The sequence below is a fragment of the Agelaius phoeniceus genome, chromosome 1, assembly GCF_051311805.1.
Source record: "Agelaius phoeniceus isolate bAgePho1 chromosome 1, bAgePho1.hap1, whole genome shotgun sequence".
Taxonomy (NCBI): domain Eukaryota; kingdom Metazoa; phylum Chordata; class Aves; order Passeriformes; family Icteridae; genus Agelaius; species Agelaius phoeniceus.
This window is the reverse complement of record NC_135265.1, coordinates 65,094,949-65,115,906: the sequence shown is the minus strand read 5'-3', so window position 1 is coordinate 65,115,906 and position 20,958 is coordinate 65,094,949. Positions and strand designations below refer to the sequence as shown.

The window sequence follows — 20,958 nt, the reverse complement described above, 5'->3', positions numbered from 1 at the left end:
AATTTCAGACTATAGCACTTTAAAGTGACATTGCTCACACCCAATGGGATTATAACAGCTGCTCTGCAATTCTGAAGATAAATAAAAACTCAATGTTCCATGTGTTTTCTTGCCAAGTTGTACCAGCTTTGGGTAGCAGATATTGGTACAGGAGCTGACTTACATGTGACACATGCCAAATGAAGCTTTGTCATCAATGCTCCTGAGGAAGAAGCATAAAGGACACACATTCCAGTTACTCCCACAAAATGTGCTGTTGTTTTCTCGTTTTGGATTTTGGGGTTTTCTCCCCACCCACCATCCATTGCAACATTCAAAGCATCTTTGGAGAAGATAGCATTTCAGCAAACAAGACCTGACTTTTTCTGCAGTATGACTAAATGGCATGTGGAGTTCCAAGATTTCCTGTTGTTTCCTTTACACTCTCCACAGCAGTCAGCAGCTCACATGGACATGACACAGGTACTCCTTGCAATAAAGTGTACTCGACCTACAAACATTGAGCAACACGAGTCACAGCAGTGCTGGATGGTTAAGCAAAACTTTCCTAGCAGGGCAGGATCAACTACATTTCAAGCAATGCCTCTGAAGAAAGAAGTCTGTGAACAAATCAAAGCTGTCCTTGCATTGATTTGCATGAAATTTTTTCTTACATATAAACCAAGTGAGGCTTTTGTAGGGATTTACAACACTGCAGAGGTGGGCTGCTGCTCAATTCTCAGAACAGGTAACAATTTTATTTAAAAAAACCACAAACCCCCACCAACTGGAGACTCCCTCCTAGCTGCCAAAGTCCATCAGCCTTCACTTGATGCTGTACACTCTGCTTTGCCAAGACAGAACCAGGCTCCCAGCAGCTTCAGGCACAGCCTGCACCAGGCGAGGTGCCTGCCTGCACTCAAACCTCACAGCTTTCCAACACTAAACAAGGTATGTTTACAGAAGTCATAGGATTTGGCCAAATTCCACCACTGCCATAGAACTGGTTTCAAGCTCTACCTTGATTAGAGTTCTAACTACTGGAATTATTTTTATAAGCAAAGTCTAATTACACAGTCAATTTAATTACAAGGACCTAGAGTTCATGCTTGCCTATTTTAACAGCTTGATCATGTTGCATGCTTTAAATCAGATTTCTGTATTAACATCTATTTATATTAATTTACAACCCATTTCAGCCAGCTGCCATAATGGATTAGATGTTACTAACATATGGTTGTAATCTGGGCACACAAAGGTTTGCTCAAGTACCACTGTATGCTGGTACAATAGCTGGACAGAGTCTTCTCTGAGCACACTTGTATACCCACTCCTTCCTTTTCATTGCACAGCACAGCCCTGGAAGTGCTGAAGTACCATCTCTCCAACAATGTAAAAGGAGTTAGCAAGTCTGAATAGCTGCAATCAAAACATTGACACCAACACATCTGTAATCAAAAACTTGCTAGACAGGGCTACTGAAACTCCAAGCCTCTACTCTCCAGCTGCATTTTTAAATTTCTCTCATTCCGCTGTAATACACCTCCAGGTATATTGCCCCAGATTTGGGGCAATTTATTGTAGAAAATATTCTTCACAAGGTCAATTTGGAAGGCTATGCTACAGTTTGAATGTGTCAGCTGTTTTAAAGTTCACTGTCTGTAACAAATGTCAGTTTTCTTCCCTCCTTTGCATGCACTTGAGAAAACCTCATTACCTCAAGCGTGACAAAATATTCAAGACTCTAAACATGAAAAAATACTGCATTGTGTTTTCAGTTCAGTAATGCCTCAGATGAGTATCAGAAGAAAATCAGTCCTAGCAATAGCACAAAGATTTTTAAAGTCCTTTATTAATCTGAATATAAAAAAGACAGAAGCTGCCTACAATATAGGACAAAGCTCTTGCTTCATGAGGAAACAAAATTTTCTTTACAAAGTGAAAAAATAAATACCCTCTTAGAGTAAGGTTTATATGCTAATGTGTCATAAAAAAGTAGAGTTTTAATATTTTGACAAAATGTCTGTGCAAAGAAACAGATGCATAAACACACATTACTGCTACATTAAGGCAATATGAAAAGTATAGTCAGAGAATTTCAGTAAAGTGACAGTGTACTTTTCTAGCTTTGATTAAGCCAGTATTGCACCCAAACATGATCTCCAGTTCTCTCTGTACCCTGGAGAAAACACTAGGAAACCAGAGCCCAAAATGCCCAAGTAGGGGGGGTGGAAATCAAAAACATTTTACTGGGTAAGTAATTTCCTGCTAAAGATGCTAACTGAAGAAAGCATTTAAAATTATACAAAACCCTTAAAGATTACTGGTGCATGTTTAATAGCTTAAAATCATTCTCCAAAAATAAAGCCAACTTGAAGAGCAGTTGCCTGCAGCTTCCAAGACACCACCAGCCAGAAGTGGACCGTGGGAAAATTGGGAGTACCCTGCCCACTGAGAGCTGTGAATGAACTGCCATAGCAGTGCTTCCACAGGACACTGGCAACCACAAGACTTTCCTGACCCACCCTCAATACTTGAAGATTAACAATCTTGTCCTCCCTTTCCAAAGCTATTCCCTCAGAATTGATTTCTATGTAACAGAATTCTGAGTTAAGCACAGCTGCTTAGTGAAGCCTTGTAACTTCAGTTTAAGAACTAATTTTTTAAAAAGAGATCTCTCCTCTTACAAGCAGTTTACTAAAAGCAGAAGCTATGAGCCTTACTAAACTGGTATGTGTAAAAGCAAGTCTTACTATTAAAATAAACAGTGCAACTGTACTAAAAAGGATTTAGAGCATGTAAAAGAAAAGGCTGTGTTGCTTTTGCCAGGTACATCTGCATGTGTCCACCACATTTCTCCAGGGTTACCGAGCTTAATGGCAACACTGCCATGCTACAAACTTATGGATCATTCTTTAAAGAACATGAATCAATTACACTTCTACTCTCAGAGAATGTCCCAAACCATTTAGGACATGCTGAACAAAGAATATTTATGTTAAAAAATGCAGTATATTTTTTTTTTGCTTCTGATCGTGGATAGGTGCCAGAGTGATTGCCTTCTTCACAATCAATGGTAGCATTTCTTATTAGTGCAGTTTGAAGAGTACATGATGCATTTGAAGTGTGTACGTAGATCATATCACAGTCAGATTGAGAAGACTGGTGTGGGTTGGCAAGTACACGTGCTGGACATGCTCTACACGAGATCTGCAAACAGGACAAGACTGGAAATAAAAAACATTGGAAATTAGTTTACTTTGTATTTTGGGAGTCTCTGCACTTCCTGGAGACTTTACATACACAGTAATAGCATTTTTTCCATCATCCCATATTTAAGACAGGGTATGGCTGGAAGCATGCAGCTCATTCTTAGCCTCACCACAAATTACATTAGCACATCATTTAGACAGAATGCTCTCTGAAATTAGTTTGCCACAAAAAATTTTAGTAGTTTTACTAGAACATCAACACAAACATATTAATCCATGACCGTCAAATTTAAAAAGAAAAAATCAAACTTTCCACACAAAATGGTAACTCATAATTTAATAGCACTGCATTTACCTGTAACTGGGAAGCACAGGACTTGCAGCAAACTGTGTGGCCACAGGGACAAAAGGTTGAATTTATCTCTTCTTCACAACACACCATACAAAGCATGGACTCCTTCAGCTTGCGCAGCTTCTCTTGCAGGGCTTTTGTTTGTTGGCAGCTGAGACCCTCACAGTTGTCACAGTTCATGCTGCTTTCTGAAGACTTAAGAGGGGAACTTGGTGGGGTTTGATCACTTCTTGAAACAAGATCCACAATGCCAGCATTATAAAGAGCTCGCCTTGCATGATCATAAACTTCTTTTGATGTTCTTTTAATATCAAAGACGTATTTTTTACCAAGATTAATGTTTTCATTCAGAAATAGAGATGCTAGGTGACCCTTTAAGTCTCGGCTATACTGCATCATGACAGCACTGGTGACAGTGTCACACCTATAAAGCAACAGGACAAATGCAAACTTGGTTAGTTAATACCAATAGAACGATCCTACAGTAATTTGTTCCCAAAGCTGAAGTAACAGCACTGAAAGTAAATTAAACCATCTGAGGTAATATTTAAGCTCTTGAATGATCTTTGCATGAAAATTCTCCTTTGAAAAGTAAAATGGAAAGTGACAATTACTTTACATCTTCAAAATGTACAGTGTCTGGTAAAATGGAGTCAGCCTATGAAAGGGACTTAAAAGAATTATGCTAACAAAAAGCAAACAGTTGCTTAATCCACAGTTCAGCCTGGCAACACCTTTTTTGCATGGCATTTCCAAATGTTGCCCTAAAGAATTCCAATTAGGACTCTTTGGCTCTCAATTTTTATCATAGAGTCAAGTAATGTTTTTAACCCAATTTCCACCCAGTACCTTATATGCTAGTATTATGCCATTCTGAAGGGAACCAGTGTAAATGGAGTATAGAGAATTAAGGCATTTGTATTTGCCACTGTGCATTTCAGCTACCCTAACCATGCTTGTCACCTATTTCAGTGATCTAGCTGAATCTTCAGAAGCCTATTAAGGCATATCACTTCTCTAGGCAACACAGGAAGGAAAACACAAACAGATCAGAAGGACTACAGCCTCACACGGCCTAAGGTCCAAGATCTAAGCTTATAGCCAAATGGTATTGCCAAACTAAAATTCTGCTTAAATTAAAATCAAACTGCAAAGGACAGAAAACTGTAAGCAGATACAAAGATTAAGAAGTAATTGAAATTAGGATGTGGTAGTTAATTTTAAGAAAACACTGCTAAGTGTGTTTGAGAGCTAGTCTTACTGATCAGTGTTGGACACCACATAGGAATGAAAGGGGGTTGAAAAGCTGCCCACCAACATATGAGTATAGCACCCCACCCTCAAAGAACAACAGGACAGAGACAGTGGATAGCTGCTGGCCTGGAGCAAAATCCTGAGCATGTGAGCAAGGACAGAGGAACTGTAAGAAGGTTTGAATATATGGGATGGGAAGGTGGCATACAGATAACCTAACAACTGAAGGAGCCAAATAAAGGATCTACACATTCCGAATGACCAGATCTTCCCCACTGCTCTCATTCTCTCTCTTACATAGGAACAAAAAATGTATGTGTTCCTTATTAAGTACCAAGGAACATAAAAAATTCATACTCTGAAATGCTGTTATTCACAGTGGGAAAATTTTGCTTATTTTTCTTGTTAGTCTCACCCCACAAAATGGAAAGTAGCAAAAACCTGTTCAGCTTCTGGACTTAAGAGGAAAAGAGAGGCTGCAAAGACAATGGAATTTTGCAGACTATTTCCAAAGTGCAGTTAGACTGCTGACTGCTTAAGCACTTAGATCAAACACTGGAGAAGAGCAGCAGCCCATGACTCTAGGGGCAATACTGACCTGTAAAATGCATGTGTCTCTGTAATTGCTCTGTAGAGTCCACTTGCTGCCCTTGTACTGATCATCTTAAACAAGAGAACCACACTATTACCAGACTCCTTGGTAACAGTCAGATATACATTCTTTCCAGACTGAGTTGCCATTTGAACAACAGGATAAGCAATCCTATAAATTAATGTCAGAAAAAGAAAGGTTATTTAGTTGTTAAGGATTAGGGCATTTTCCACAAACTATTACAGTGCATTTTTATCAGAAGTTACAATGATTTCTGATGGTAGTCAGCAATACTGATTAAAGATGCTGGCTCAAAAATATATATAAAAATCAAGATTATTAAGGTCACTTCTTTATCTTAATTACAAGCAGGTACTGCCCTCAGACCCTACATCCCAATAGCCACTTCTAGTCATTCTCAGAGCCATTTTGTGTATTTATGTGAAAACTAGGGGTGTGCTCCATGTTTTTGAAAAATTGATCATGCAAACAGTTCCAGGAAACACATACCTGTTGATTGGACTGAAGTCATCTTTGCAGATGGATATGCCTTCAGGTCCAACACCAATAAGGAGCTTTTGTCCTTCACTATCTCTCACTGAGTGCCACTCTACCCCATAGTTCTCCAGTGTTGTAACAATCTGTAGAATCTGGTATTCAGCAGATGCTTGACTTAGACCTTCTAGCTCCTTGTGCTTTGTAATAATGCTGTTGATAAAAAGATTAAGGATAGGTGAAATAATTCAAGCATCTGCTGTTACTGTCAGCAGCTTTAACATGGGTTTTTAGATGACCTAGTTAAAGAGATTAGTAAATGCTCCTGACCTGCTTTATCTGTCTATAGATTTCCAGCAATTATGAACTGGAAATTGTTGAGAATTACCAAAACATCCTAAGAATGTCAAGGAGAAAATATTGTGCATTTGCTTAGAAATGAAAAAGCTATACGTAATCAAAGCTTTCCAAACAACACCAACAGCCCCAACATATTTCCCTGAGCTACCACTAAGTTTATAGTTAAAGAAAACACTACAGAAAAGTATGACACACAATGTTTCCTGATATTCAGGAGCTATGAAGATGTTTCAGAATTCTGTTTCCTTTTCAGAGTAAGGGTACTGAGCCAAATGAATTCCTTCATTCACAAGTACAGGTCTAAGACAGACTTACAATTTAAATACCCTGCTCCATCCAGATACTTAAATATATCTGTATTTCCTCACCTACCAGAGTTTTCCTAAGAAAAAACCAACCAACCAGCCAAAAAAATCACCTCATAACTGAGTTTAAAAATTTACCCGAAATCAGAACATCAAACCTTCAGGTTGGAGATTTTGAACTCCAAAGCTATTACTGTAAAATTATTCATTTACACTATATCACCAGCAATTAAATGCATAACAAAATCTTCTGATGTTGGTCTCCAAAAAGGAAACTAGATCATTGTGCTTTTTACCTCTCCAAAATGGTAGTGGTGAGCTCTTTTGCACACAACTCCTCATAATTGTACTTGGCAGTGTTCTGATTATAATCTCCAAACTTCATCTGTGCCAACAATGCACTAAGTTCAATTGCATGCTCTGAAGAACACTGAAGATTACCAGCAAGAAGATCTTCTTTTATATGCAAGAAAAACATATGCCTGCAACACAATCAGAAACATTTGCTCACACAAAGTGTTACATGATATCTGTAATCAAGACATGCAACAAGTAACATCTCAGCTATGTTTGGTAATCAAGAATTTGCAATGAATGCACCAAGGAGATGAAGCCTGGCATGAGGCAAAGAAAAGGGCCTCCATCTTATTCGTTACTTACTCTTAAACATGAAGCTACAACTGAAGGCAGCATCTAAAATCACTACTAAAAGAAAAGAGCACTTCACCATCATCCTGAATATCTCAAGAATAAGAACTGCTTTAACTCCTAAGGCCACTTATTAATTTCAATTTAGTGAGTAAAGTATCAATGAAAGATTTAAATTCGTTTCCCATGTTTACATTTTTGTTGTGATTTACAAGTTATTCTTCATTTCACAAAAGCAAATTTGGGAAAAGCATCTGAAAATATTCACACTTCTGTTATGCAAGAGGGGAGGCCATACTCTCTCTACACACTGGAAATGCCCCTGCCACTACAGCCATGGTGTTTTTGCCAACAACAGGATTAACAGAGTAACTTGAAATACCTGAAAAGGCATTGGGGAATGAAATAGAAAAACAGCTATGGTGTAAGCATTTGTCAGACCAACCTTTGCACTAGAGACCAAGACAGGTTTGACAGCTTGTTGAAAACTCAAAAAGCTGCTCTTAATTATCTAATAGGTTACTTGACAGACAAATCGACATTTTCACCAACATTAACAGCAGCATGTCATAATCCCCTATGGGTTGGCCTAACTTCTATAGATCATCCTTGTTTTCCTTCAGGGGACACAATATAAATTTTTTATCATTTAAGGCTCAATGTATGTATGGAAGCCAGATGAAATATTATGTATCACAGAGTTATGTATCACAGAAAAAAATCTTTCAATAAATGAAGCCTAGCACCCACAGGGATGTGTCTTGGCTTCCACAGGAACATGACATTTACTCTTCTAAAATGAAGTCCAATCTACTTTTAAGAAAAGCTTTACTGAAGCTCTGTATTTAGCCTCTCATCACTGAAGTTGAAGATGCTAATAAGTGATGAGCTTTCCTTCCAACTGGTATTTTGAACCTTACATATATTCTGTTGTAGCATTCTATAATTCCTCTGTACAACAAGGCAAATAGGACTTTTTCAGAATTATGAGCAAATACAGAACTCACAAAAGTTGAGTTCTTTCTTAGCTCTACTGGTAAATGTTGCAACTGAGAAGATACCAGCCCAAAAGAAGCCTCATATCCACAATTTTTTGAATTGAGACAAAACAGATTTGGTATTAAATTATCCTGTAAGCTTTCCTACAGTCCACTTCCTGCAAGGATTCACAGCTCCAACACTTCCCCTTGCAAACCATTTGTCATGCTACAGCATCATGCAAGTTGTGATACAAGTGTTTCATCGCATCACTCTCAAGTCTAAACATCAACCCACACCCTTCAGCAGTTCTAGAGGGGGGTCTGGTGAAAGCCAATGTCCTCACACTGTGCAGGACACAACTTTAGGTGGCAAGGGGACCAGACGTTCAGACAAAGTTGTGTCCACTGTCAGCAGGTTATTCCTTCTTTAGGCTTTTTTTTTTTTGAGAGAGAGTCAAACCTCTGCTCCCATGTGTTTCTCCTACCTTGCAGAGTCACAGCTTTTTGAGCTTGGGGCCCAGGAGGGCATATCTGTGGCCTTTTAAGATTATTTAGTTGTACAGACTCATTTTGTGCTCAGTGCATAAATTTAAAGAATTCAGTATAAATTAGGAAAACACTAGAGCCAAAATAAATTAAAATAGTAGGTCTTTCCCTAACTCTAATCAACATTTCATAAAATAAACAACTTCTCATGCACTCTTGATCCTCTGACAATACTAGAACAGGATTTCCAGTCATTTTAAGTACTAATTAAACAATTTCAAAGAAAGATTAGACATTTTTTTCTCATTAGCTAAAACACATTTACAACTACCACACCCAAAATATTGCATCTTCAGGGTTTTTTTCATATGACAGCACTGACTACACAGGGTAAAGTCAAGAGTTCTCCTCTTGCTGGGAAGAGTTTATTGACACCTCAAGGGGAGCTGGAAACCAAAATATTGCTCCTGCAAATACAGATGAATTACAGAAACAGATACAGCAGATGCATGGCTTGTCACATTCCATTACTACAAAGCCAGTAATGGCACAGGAAGACAAATGGGTTTAAAGCACAATGTGAAGCAGCATCACATCAGCTAATGTGCAGTAACTTGCCTTAACTGGCTCACATCACATAAGGGAAAACATCCCACAAATACTCAGCTACTTTGCAATTTTTTGATAAGTAGAACAAACAGCACATATAAAGGACAGTTATTGCAAAGTAACTAGCTATGCAAATTCAGTCCATCTGCACCTAAATAACCTAAACTGCACCCATAACAGGACAGTGAATGACTTCACACTGACCTGTTAGAGCAGATGGCCTGAACCAAAGGCAGCACAGAATTTGCTACCTGAACTTTTTTTATGTGTGTGTGTGTTGGTGGGATTTTTTGTTTGTTCTTGGAGGTTTTTTGTTTGTTTAGACTCTAAGTGTGTTTGATGAAGAAAAGGCATTTATCTAGAAACTGAAAGACAGCGAGGATTATGAACACATCAGAAAAAGTGGTTTAGATTAGCCCATCCTGCTGCAGAGTGCACTCCTTCAAAGTTACACTAATACTGACTGTAAAATCATTCCTCTTCAAAGGTCCAAAACATGACACTAGCCATAATCTGATAACAAACACAGACTTAATTGCTTTTAACACTAAACTAAACAAAGTCTTTTGATCCTTAAAGAAAAAGGCCTAAGAATGTGATTTTATTGCTGAATACAGTCAAGCAAAACTAAAGCATCAGGATCCTTGATGCAGTTCCTTATCTAATTCTGCAAATTCTAAAGGACCCATTAGACTGTCTTGTAGAAAACCTGCTTTTATCACAGATACTATTAGTTACAAGAAAGGATTTTGTAAGTTTTTGTAAATTAGACTGTGACCTAATCACTTCATACACAATCCACCATCCTGTCTCTCTTTTGGAACCTTTAGATATGATTAAAAAAAATTAAGACTTTTCTCACCTCTGAAGATAATCAGGTTGTACAGCAAAAAAGATAGATTTTTTCCAAGGAATTATTTCAGCACTAGTATTTTAGACTTAAAGGAATTCTTACCTAGCAAGTTTTAGAACAATGAGCTGTTAAAACTAAAAACTAGACTGTTTTTACATTCCTTAAAGGTTGCATTTCCAGCATTGCTGGTAGAAAATCTAAAGTTTGTCCACTATATAAGAAACGAAATGTTTTTGTTTCTGCATCATTCACACTTCAGTTGCACTTGATACATTAATATTACATGTTACAAATTTGAGAAGTGAAGTCAGACCAAAGGTATGCCTGTTCCTACCCCCCCCCCAACAATCCCTTAGCACATTCTGCAGCTTTTTACTACCCTCGCCAAGGGTTCATTTAGTCTTTAAATCTCCACAACTCTGAACTTTGCCCATCAATTGCTGTGACTCCTAGTCATCCTAACACCTGGCAGACATGTTGGGACATTGATCAACCAGTGGCAACTTTAAGGACAAACAGAACTTCCCGTAGCACTTATAGCCCAAGTTCTCCACAAAAGCATCAGCACAAAAGACTGTGTGTAACCCAAAATAGCCTTTTCTGCCCCTCTGAACCCCATGCTACCTAGACATACCTGTGCATTCAATTGTGGAACATTTTCCTCTGAGTTTGGCAGCTCAAAACACTACGTAAGCATACTGACTAGAGGGCAACACATTAAGTTTGCCAAAGCTACACTCCATCAGTCACTGCCCAGACAGATTTCTTCCTTTCCAAAAGAACAAAGGGCAGCTTTACAATTAGAACAAGACCAGATTTTCTTCAAGCATTAGCTACGGTGGTGATTTTATATTCATTTTGCATCCTTATTTTTGGATCCATGTTCTGCATATAATTTAAGATTTATGTACATACAAAACAGTAAAATCAAATGTGGTGTGATTAATGTATTGCAGTTGGATGTAAATAATTTGATACAAAAACTGTAGAAAGGGGAGGCTGCAAGATTTCAGCAGATGGTCCATTTCACAAAAATGTATAGCTATCAAACCAAAGCCACATACCCAGATATCAATCACATTAATTGCTTTTTGCCTCCCTCTGAAGCAATTTATGCAAGCTGACAATACTGAATACTGCTACCAGAAACAGACATCAGTACTTCACTACAATGGAATTCCAAGAGGGGGCAAATCACCTAGATAGTGTTCATCCAAATGAACTGGCAGTAACAACTCCACAAATAAATACTATAAAAAGTACATGTAACACAAGATCATATTTTCTTTTGTAACTCATTGAAGACAATTATGTGCATTAGGAATCAAGGCTCTGCACTACTACTAGTAGTTTCTACTAATATTTTTTAATCAAGACAAGGGAAACAGAGCAAATGGGTAGCTAAAAAATTTAAGCTCTAAATTTAACTGTCAGTGGAGGAAGTGACAAACCCCAATCCTTTACCAAAGAGGTGTCTGCATATGACTAATGACCTCTAGAAGCATAGCCAAAAGCCCTCATTCTCTTGCCAGACTACTACTGGCAAGAATCTTGGCATACCTCCCAAGGAACTACCTGTTCTCTTTGGGGTTGATGCTCTTTCCTACTGTGCAGTACATTTACTGCTCTGTAGTCTAAAATCAAAATTAAGAGGGATGATTGTTCTCCCTAAAAATATATTGATAAAGATTTCTAAATCTATAGAAAATAGAACAATTCTGTTTTTAAAAGCAGACAAGGCCACCCTACCTTAAAAAAAGCAATGTTTTTCTCTTTTTTTATGCTCCTCATTATCTATGTTCTTCATTGCTCATAACAGACTGGATAAAAGGTTACCACCTGCAATTAACTCTGACTTAGACAAACAGATCCATTAAACTCACCCCAGTGTCAATCACACACGCTTTGATGGCCTTGTAACAAAGGTCACACCACTGCTGTGCTGGCTACCTAATGTTATAGGACAAAAAGCAAGAAAACCATCCTGTTGCATGTATCTGACTCCTCAACAGATCTAAAGCCACTCTTATTTTTAACTAGTTCATCAATACAACTGGACAACTGGACAAAATACAGCAAAAATTGTACTTTGAAAGTATAATTCAAATACTGGCAAACATCACACAACTTTTTAACAACCTCAAAAACAGTAATTGCCACTTTCAAGGTTGGCAAAACACAGCTCTTTTGAACGCTTCATGATACTATGTGGCTCGCTAGAATTTGACATATTTTGTAGCTTACATGTGAACATTTGACTTTCAGTCGTGCTACACAAGACAAATAATGCTAAATTTAAAACCTAACCCCATCATTCTCCCAGACTGCTGCCGGGCACCATGGGTACAAGTTTCCAGACTCCTGTGCTCCACGTTGCACAGCAGCCTGCGGCCGATGCCCGGAGCTCTCTGCCCAGGGCAGGGGTTGCGGTATCTCAAACCAGAGCGGCCTCCCGGGCCGCGGCCACTCCCGCTCCCTGCCCCCGGACACCCGCACCGCTCCTGGGCACCTCCTCCGGCCCCACCCCCGGCAAAAAGTCTCCTGAAAATTCCGATTAGCGAAGTATAATCCTTTCTCTAAACCCTAGCTCCTTACTTCAATTCAACACTTCACAGCATTTGATACATGAACCACACAAAAGTCATTCAGTAAAGGAGTGAAAAGTAGGTTTGCTTTTTTTCCACCCCTAACTGTTGCACGACCTATCAAAGAAATACAAAACAGTGAAAATGAACAAGACACAAGCCAGAGTTATGATCTCGATTTGGGCCATCACATGTGTCTTTAAGCAAAGAGGTAACAATCCTTTTCAAGCCAGTGTAATTTTCCATGCTAAAGAAAACTTATAGCTAGCTCTTCAAACTCCTCTAAAGCAGCACACTCTTCACATCTCAGACTTGTCTGTAAATCTCTGACAGAAGCAGATTAAATTTGAATGACATTCTTGCACTGAAGCACTTTTATTCCACTGAAAACAAGTCTAAACTATCAAATCTTGTGGTGCAGTTCAGTACCAGGTAGTGAAATAAAAAACCTAAAAGTTGAGATCCAAAGAAGAATAAACTACTTTTAACCCTGTTGTAAAAAAAGTGCAGTAGAAAGGGTTTCTCCACACACTTCTTAGATTCCCAAAACACTTAGTGAACGTGGTTTGTTGCCACAGTGGTCAGAGGTAAAAAATTATAACCTGCTCTGTCTTTGTGCTCTGTAGCAAGAAGGCTGCCTTGTACAAGAATATTAAAATTGGCTGCAATCTTCCTCTGGGCTGATAAAGATAACAGAAGCAGAGGTAGACGTTCTGTTGCCAGATCAGCTTTCACACCATGTAGAAACCTGAACATTAAATTGCTACAAACAAACATACACCTGAGTTTTAAACTCCAGTGCAAGGCAAGGGTCTCCAATGAAGCACTGACACTGGGGTTGGCAAAGGTTCCTAAGTATACAGAAAAAACCCTCTGCTTTCTCATTCAGTCACAACGCTTGCCATTATCATCATGATGAAGCACATCAAAATTTAGAATTACTTGCAGCTTCTCAGATTTCAAAAGCGGTCTCAACATGCATCTAATTTATATGTAAAAACAGGATCAGAAGCTGCAAGCAAAAGACTGGAAAACTTCCCCAGCGTTCTTCACACACAGGACCATAAGGCAACAGCTCTGCCAGAACCACCCATACATCAAATATGGACACAACAGCTAAAGGAAACTAAGGATACCCATCACTTTCTTCTTCAAGACTTTGCAGATAAAGATGAAACAATGTGTCAGTTTTAACTGTACAGCTAATCCTTGCAATTCTATGATATACTCATTGATTTTTAAGTTTGGCAACAGGTTTACAAGTTTTTAATCTTCTCCTTCATGTTTACACAGAAACTAAGAATGAATTCACATTTACATGCATATGTAAATCCTCAAGCAGACCTAAGTAGGAAAAAAAGCCACTCTACTAAAACTCAGTGTCAACAATCCAGGAGAATAGACATTTACCACAGGCACTGGAATTCTAGGCCTGCTACATGTGCACTACTGGGCTTACACAACTAAAAGGCAGTTATTACAACTTGACATAAAACTTGTATGTGGTTTTAATATATCTCTTCTGGTGCCTAAGCCCGGGTTAATTTTTAAATTGTTTGTTAAAAATATTAGTTTCAGAACAGTCTTAACACATAAAAGAAAACTTGCCCCACCTACATCCTTTTAAGTCATCTTTACAGTGGAGAAATACTTGCTGCTTTGATGTAGGTGTATAAACTCTTACATTTTAGCTACACAAGTCAGTATTTGAGGCCCTTGGGGCATGTTTCACCAGTTCAACCTCTCTACTAACTTCCACCTCCTGCCAGGTCTTGCATTGACAGTGTTGAAGGCAGGAACACAGACATCTGTAAAAGCCTTGTGAAGTTGAACAAGCATTCATCAATGATAGCATAAAAATGCCACTTGGAGGTTTCCTCAGATTTTCACCCTGATTTGCTTTGTGAGCAGAGACACATCTGACATGCTCAGGGTAATCTCTTCCGCCTCATCAGGTATGAAATTGTGTGGCTCCTTTTGTTCAACTCAAATCCCATTTGTTATTTGGTTTTACACTTAACCAAGAATATTTAAATAAGAGTTTCTTTAAGGAAAAATACTCCCCCATATGCCATGGATAGCAGAAAATATTTCCTAAAAAAAAGTCTATCAGAACTGGAATTCAGTTTAAATGCATTTGCCTAACTGAAACTATTATCCAGGACAACCACGGTCTACCACCACAGCATTCTGAAAACTTCAACCATATTGATGAGCTGGAACTACTGTCCCCCAAAAGCCTCCCCTACACATTAGATCAAAAAATAAATTCAAAACCTTTTTCCTATGAAATAAACATCAAATCAGAATGTCAGCCTCTGACCAAGTTCTTTAGACATTCATGTTGTACTCATGGTCTTAATTCTGAAAGTACTAAGTTAATGATTCTGAGAGTAACAAGTTCAGGTGACTAGTGAAAATGGGTTTTGGCATTATCATACAGACACTAGATTTCAATTGGCCCCATTCATATTAACTGTACTATCCAAAACTAACAGGAAAAAGTAGTTGGAAGGTCAGCATTAAATACACATGTGTACAGCATTCTTTAAAGATAATTTCATTGCAATTCATGTGGTAATCAAACTCAAGGAGTAAAAGCAAGTGTTCCCTACTAATTTTAGATGACTATTCCTTCTGATTTAATAACAGTAGGACAATTTAGTTAAGAGGACTTGCCACAGAAGCAGCCAGACAGCTGTTTCTTTTGTAGCCTCTAAGGGCCTGTAGCTATATGAAAGTTAATGTAACATAATACCAGACAAAAAGGAATTCAGCAAGTTTTTTTGCACTGTGGGAGGAATTATTTCCTGCCTTTCTGTACTAGTGGTTCAGAATGACCTAGAGTAACACCACAGAACAGAGGTTACTATCGGACACAAAAATACCATATAAAAAGTTTGCTAATGTAACTTAGTTTCTTCCAGTTCCAGCACTAAGTGCTCAAAAAGTTACACTCATTGCTTACTGGCAGCTACACGAAGCTTAATGTTGCCAATTTAATTAATTTTTTTCTTAAAAAAAAAGCAATAAACTTCAAAAACACTAAGATTTTAAAACTACATAGAAAAGTCAAGCAAAATTACCATATGATAAAATAAAACCCAGCATGTAATTAGTTTTGTAAGTTACAGAAATTGGAAACAAAATATTAAATTAAATGTGCTTACAACCATATTTACTCACCTTGTCTGTTCCTGTAAGATAAGATGTGGCTCAACAAAAAACTTGACTCTCAGTTTCAATCGATAAGGGGCTAAACCATCCATCTGCTGGGAGATCCTGTTCCTCAAATTCAGCCATAGATTCTCCCCTTTGCTGCCAGTGAACTGCAGTCCAAAATAATCAACTTCTATAATCCCCAACCTTCTGCAAACCTGAAAGAATAAGATTCTTTACAATCAGGCTACATGACAATGAAAAGTAACATCTGAAGTGGTCTTTTAGACTGCTCACTTAAAACGCACACACAAAATCCTGCTGTTAGCACCTTCATACAAAGGCTTAATCACTCGGATTTTAGGTTGCATACAAAACAGCTCAGAAAAAAACACCAGGGATGAACTAGGAATTTCTCCACTAGCCAAAATACACAGGGGCTTCCACGGTCAAATTTCACCCTCAGGACAGGCACTTCAGAGGGTCAGCGGATTTCCACAAGAGGAGACTATCTGCTCCTCAACATCGTAGCCAACAGCACTTGCTGGGCAAGGAGGAGTGATGAAGTACAGTCACCCACAAGTTTTATTTAGGGGCCAGCAGCAGACCGGACTGTTCGTCTGTCTCCCCCCAGCATCCCCACGGCAGCCACCGCAGACACAGCCAGGCGGTGGTGACGGAAAGGCGAGAATGCACCTGGACGGCGGCTCCAGCCCGCTCGGGCCCGGATGGAGAGGGTTGGATGCAGTGGGTGCTACATCCCCCGCCTGAGGCCCCACTCCTGTCCCCTCTCGGGGACGCTTCCAGCGGGATTCAGCGGCGAGGCCCGGGCCTGCGCTTCCCACGGGAGAGGGGCTGGAGAGCCCCGTGGCGTGGGATGCAGCACCTTCTGCATTCAACATGGAGAAAGGGTTGGGAAAAAAAAAGAAAAAACCGGAAAATAAATAAAAAAGAAACCAAAACCGTAAGAGAAGCGGGGAGACGGCGGCGCTCCCCGCCCCCACCGCCGCGGCCGCCCCCGCACGGCCCAGCCCCGCGCCACCGCCGCCCCTCGCCTGGCGCCCGGGCCCCGCCGCGGTGAGAGAGCGGCGGGCTGCCAGGGGAGCCGTGCGGCCGCCGGGCACCAGGGCTCGGCGCTGCCCCGTGGTCGCCGCTGCGCCCGTCACAGCCCCCGCCCCGACCGCTGGCGCCCGGCGGGCGGGCGGCGGGGAAAAGCCCCTCACCTGGTTGAGGCAGTCCTCGCCGTTGGCTTTCGCCTCTACCTCCACCTCCATCACCACCGCGTCCGGCCTGGTCACATAGCACAGCATGGTTGGGGACAGCCGGTTCCGCTGCTGCCGCCACGGACACCCGGAGCGGCCGCTGCCGCCACGGGCTGAGCCCCACACGCGTCGCCCGCCGCCGCCCACGCCCGGACCCCGGCAACACCCGTCCCGCGCCCCTCGCCGCCTGCGCGCCGCCAGCGCCGCTCCCTCCTTATGTACCCTCCGCTGCCCCGCCCCGCCCGGGCCCGCACCTGCGGACCAATCAGAGGACGCTTCTCATGGCTGCGGGCCGCCGCCGCCACCAATCAGTGCCGCCATGGCCGCGCGGGCCTGTGTTGTGCTCGCTCTCTGGCGCCCCCCGCCGTGCCCGCAGGGTCGCGGGGCGCGCTGGGGCCGCTGGCGGGGCTCCCTCAGCCTCCTTGAGCCCCCCTCAGCCCGCCTCAGCCTTCCTCAGCCCCCCTCAGCACCCCTCAGCCCGCCTCAGCCTCCCTCAGCTGCCACGGCCCGGAGCTGCTCACCCTGGCATTGTGTCCACTTAAATGAAAGCAAGGTGTGCTCTTCCAAGTGCAGGTGGGGGCTAAGCCTGCTGGGCAGGGACAATCTGTGATCCATGTGAGAAGAGGGCAGCCATGGGCTGTATGACAACCAAATACTGCCTTCACAGGATCACAGGATTGGTTAGGTTGGAAAAGACCTTTGAGATCGTTGAGTCCCACCTATGATGCACCATGTCAACTACTAGACTATGGCACTGAGTGTCATGTTGAGTCCTTCCTTAAACACCTGCGGGGGCAGTGTCTCCACCACCTCTCTGGACAGCCCATTCCAATGTCTAATCCCCTTTTCTGTGAATAAATTATTTCTAATTTCCAAACTAAACTTCCCCTGGTGCAGCTTGAGACTATGTCCTCTTGTCCCATTGCTGGTTGACTGGTATAAGAGGCTGCTCCCCACCTGGCTACACCCTCCTTTCAGGGCACTGTAGAAAGCGATAAAGTCCCCCTGAGCTCTGGCTCATGTCTCAGCTTTCAAACACTCCTTTTTTGTTAAATGCAAGATAAAATTCAAATTGATGTTCTCACTCCCATACTCTCTTTGACCTCTTCAAGTCTGTGTTATGAAGAATGCAAAACCCTGAGGAAGATGGAAATTTGAAGAACAACCAGTCAAGCTCTGTCACGGCCTCCATGCACCACCATGCCAAGGGATGCTGGAGATTTTACACTCGTTAGACTCTGTAGACATGAATCTCATAGGTGATTCCTAACCAGGGGAAGAACACTTGCTCCAGGCAAGCCCTTGGAATTATGTGTTTGTCAAGCATACAAAGTGCATAAAGTGGTTTATGGCTGCTTTAACAATGTAAATTGAAACAACAGGGAGGACTAAGTACAAAATGCACGCTGTGTGTGTTGCCCAAGAGAAGTGTAGATCAAAGACATACTGAGCGGTGCAGTGGTGAGGAACAAGTAGGCTGTCACCAGGCAGAAGACTGTAAGATATTTCAGCTTTTTCTCTCAGACAGTGCCCAAAGGGTTGCAGCGGGCACTTGTCACACGAGCTGTCTCCTGTGTGCAAACAAAGTAGCTGAACAAGTAGCTGTGACAGGAAATGGGGATCTGGAAATAGAGTGAAGTATAATAGGAAGAAGAACAAACCACAGCACTAATGCAAGGTCACCACAGGGCTGAATATTAGCTTGTTCACATGTGCATGGGTCACTTGCTTCTGTTTCACAATTTCTGCTTTGCTTGTCAGGGTTGCTAGTATTTTCCATTTTTAACAACAACAAAAAAAAAAGCTCAGAACTGATGCTTATTCTGCTGGGAACTCTTGCACACAAGGTATATGGAGCTTGATCCATTTTGTTCATGTGAACTCTAGAAGACCTCTCAGTTCTGAACCACGCAGAACAGTAGGAGACAAATAAGGGTCAGGACACAAGATGTCAAACCTGAGTGGTGCTACATTTCACCTGCACACTTCCTACCTCAGATTTTCCTGCTCAGGTCTAGAGTGTTTAATTTGAAGAACTTACAGTCTTAAAGGACCAGATTCATAGAATGGAGGGTTGAAAAAGGGAAGTAATATGAAAGAAAGATGAACAAAATTGCAAATTTAATTGCATCTCAACTCTGTGATTTTCTGATGAAAAAAACCCAAACTCTTTTGGAAAGGCTTAATTATAAGGGGATTAGCTACTAACACAAAATTACAAAGTATTTTAGTATGGGGGAAAAAGCCTGTAGTTCCCACTTCTTGTTTATTTTTTGTTGGAGTGGATGCAGGAAATTAGATTTTGGTTCTATTTTAGTTTTACTTCTACATATTGTGGTGTTATGGTATTTTGTGTCATTTTGATTTTCCTGTCATAATCAAAAAAGTCCTAGATGTGTTATGAAGAAACACCAAAACTGCCACAATGACTCATGCCATTAGTGTTCTGATATCCTCTCCCTGACAGTAGCTCATATCAGATGTCACAGAAGAAGGTGCAAAAATGTTTGTACAATTGTGAGATAATAATGTGCTTGTATATTTTCTCTAACACTAAACAGTTAAAGCTGACCTATACCTGATAGATGAGCCTTTACTTTTTTATACATTTTTCTTGTGTGGCAGAAATCAGTTCACTTTATGCTGGGCATTGTCCAGACAAAGAGAAACTTACCCTTTCTCTATGTATTAATATCCATCCTGTGTTTTCCTTTTATCTGACTTAATGTAAATGCAGGTGTTCTTATTATGTCTGTAAAAGAGTTATCCTGCTTTGAAATCTGCTAAACTGTAAGCCACAAAAATAGCTTGTAGCAGTAAGTTGCGTAGATTGGTTAAGCCCTGTGTAAAACAAGCATTTTTTTTTGAGGGTGTAATCTGGACACTGCTGTCACAGAAATACATTTCACTTTGCAGTCTCTCTGTGATATTTTATTCATGCCATACAGAAGAGAGTAAAGGACCAAGCCCTGTCTTTGCACACAGGAGACAGCTCGTGTGACAAGTGCCCGCTGCAGCCCTTGGGCACTGTCTGAGAGAAAAAGCTGAAATATCTTACAGTCTTCTGCCTGGTGTCTTTGATAAATTATCAACACTCAGTGAGCTACACTGTCAAACTGCTCCTAGCATGGATGTTCACCTTTTGTGTATCATAAAAGAGCAATGTTTATCAACATGTCATCTCAGTGCTGTATTTCACAAAATGATGTGTGCTGTATGACATAGATCTCTATGGTGGGTCAGCCTTTTGCTGTGGTGTCAGTTTGAGCATAAGTGATTCACCTTATATACATTTATGTATTTACATTTCTTTGCCTAACACTGGTTGATCATTTTTGCTAAATGTAATCTATCTATAAGGTTAATTATTTGTCACATCCTGCTTCAAATATAGTGCCTCCTTGTCTTTGACACTTGAATGGAAATCCTGTGAAAAGCCTAATTGCTAGGAGAAGGGAAATAATGATTTCTAGACCTTTGAATTTAGTTCTCATCATGACAAGATTGACCATAGTTTCCAAACAACACTCATGCCTCTTGTACAGATTTTTATTCTCAAGGCTTCCCAGGTGGTTTCCTCCAACCTATTGTCATGATACTCCATCTGGTGAGGAATTCAGTAGCGTGGCTGTGGTCTCTTTACCAAGACATTTATGCAAGATCTTAGAAAAGATCCTCAGTTGTTGCTTATTGTCCATGGTGTTGACTATGATCAAGTTCAGGATTTATTGCCACAGAAAGCCAGGGTAAAAGGTTCAAAATGCTCAGTTGCTGCTGGTGCTCAGGATGAGGCTTCATCAAGTATTTAGAAGTTCCTATCATTTATC

The 20,958-nt window shown here is 40.7% G+C and overlaps 1 protein-coding gene across 1 annotated transcript; it reads right to left on the bottom strand.

Moving 5' to 3' along the window:
• Positions 1-1,813: 1,813 nt before the first annotated feature.
• MYLIP (myosin regulatory light chain interacting protein) lies at positions 1,814-17,308 on the bottom strand. Its single transcript, XM_054629263.2, has 7 exons — positions 17,093-17,308; positions 15,897-16,087; positions 6,846-7,031; positions 5,900-6,097; positions 5,396-5,560; positions 3,547-3,967; positions 1,814-3,206 (listed from the first exon to the last, which is right to left on the bottom strand). Exons 1-7 carry the CDS (start codon positions 17,177-17,179, stop codon positions 3,117-3,119), a joined length of 1,338 nt encoding a protein of 445 aa, XP_054485238.1. The 5' UTR covers positions 17,180-17,308; the 3' UTR covers positions 1,814-3,116.
• Positions 17,309-20,958: the final 3,650 nt, after the last annotated feature.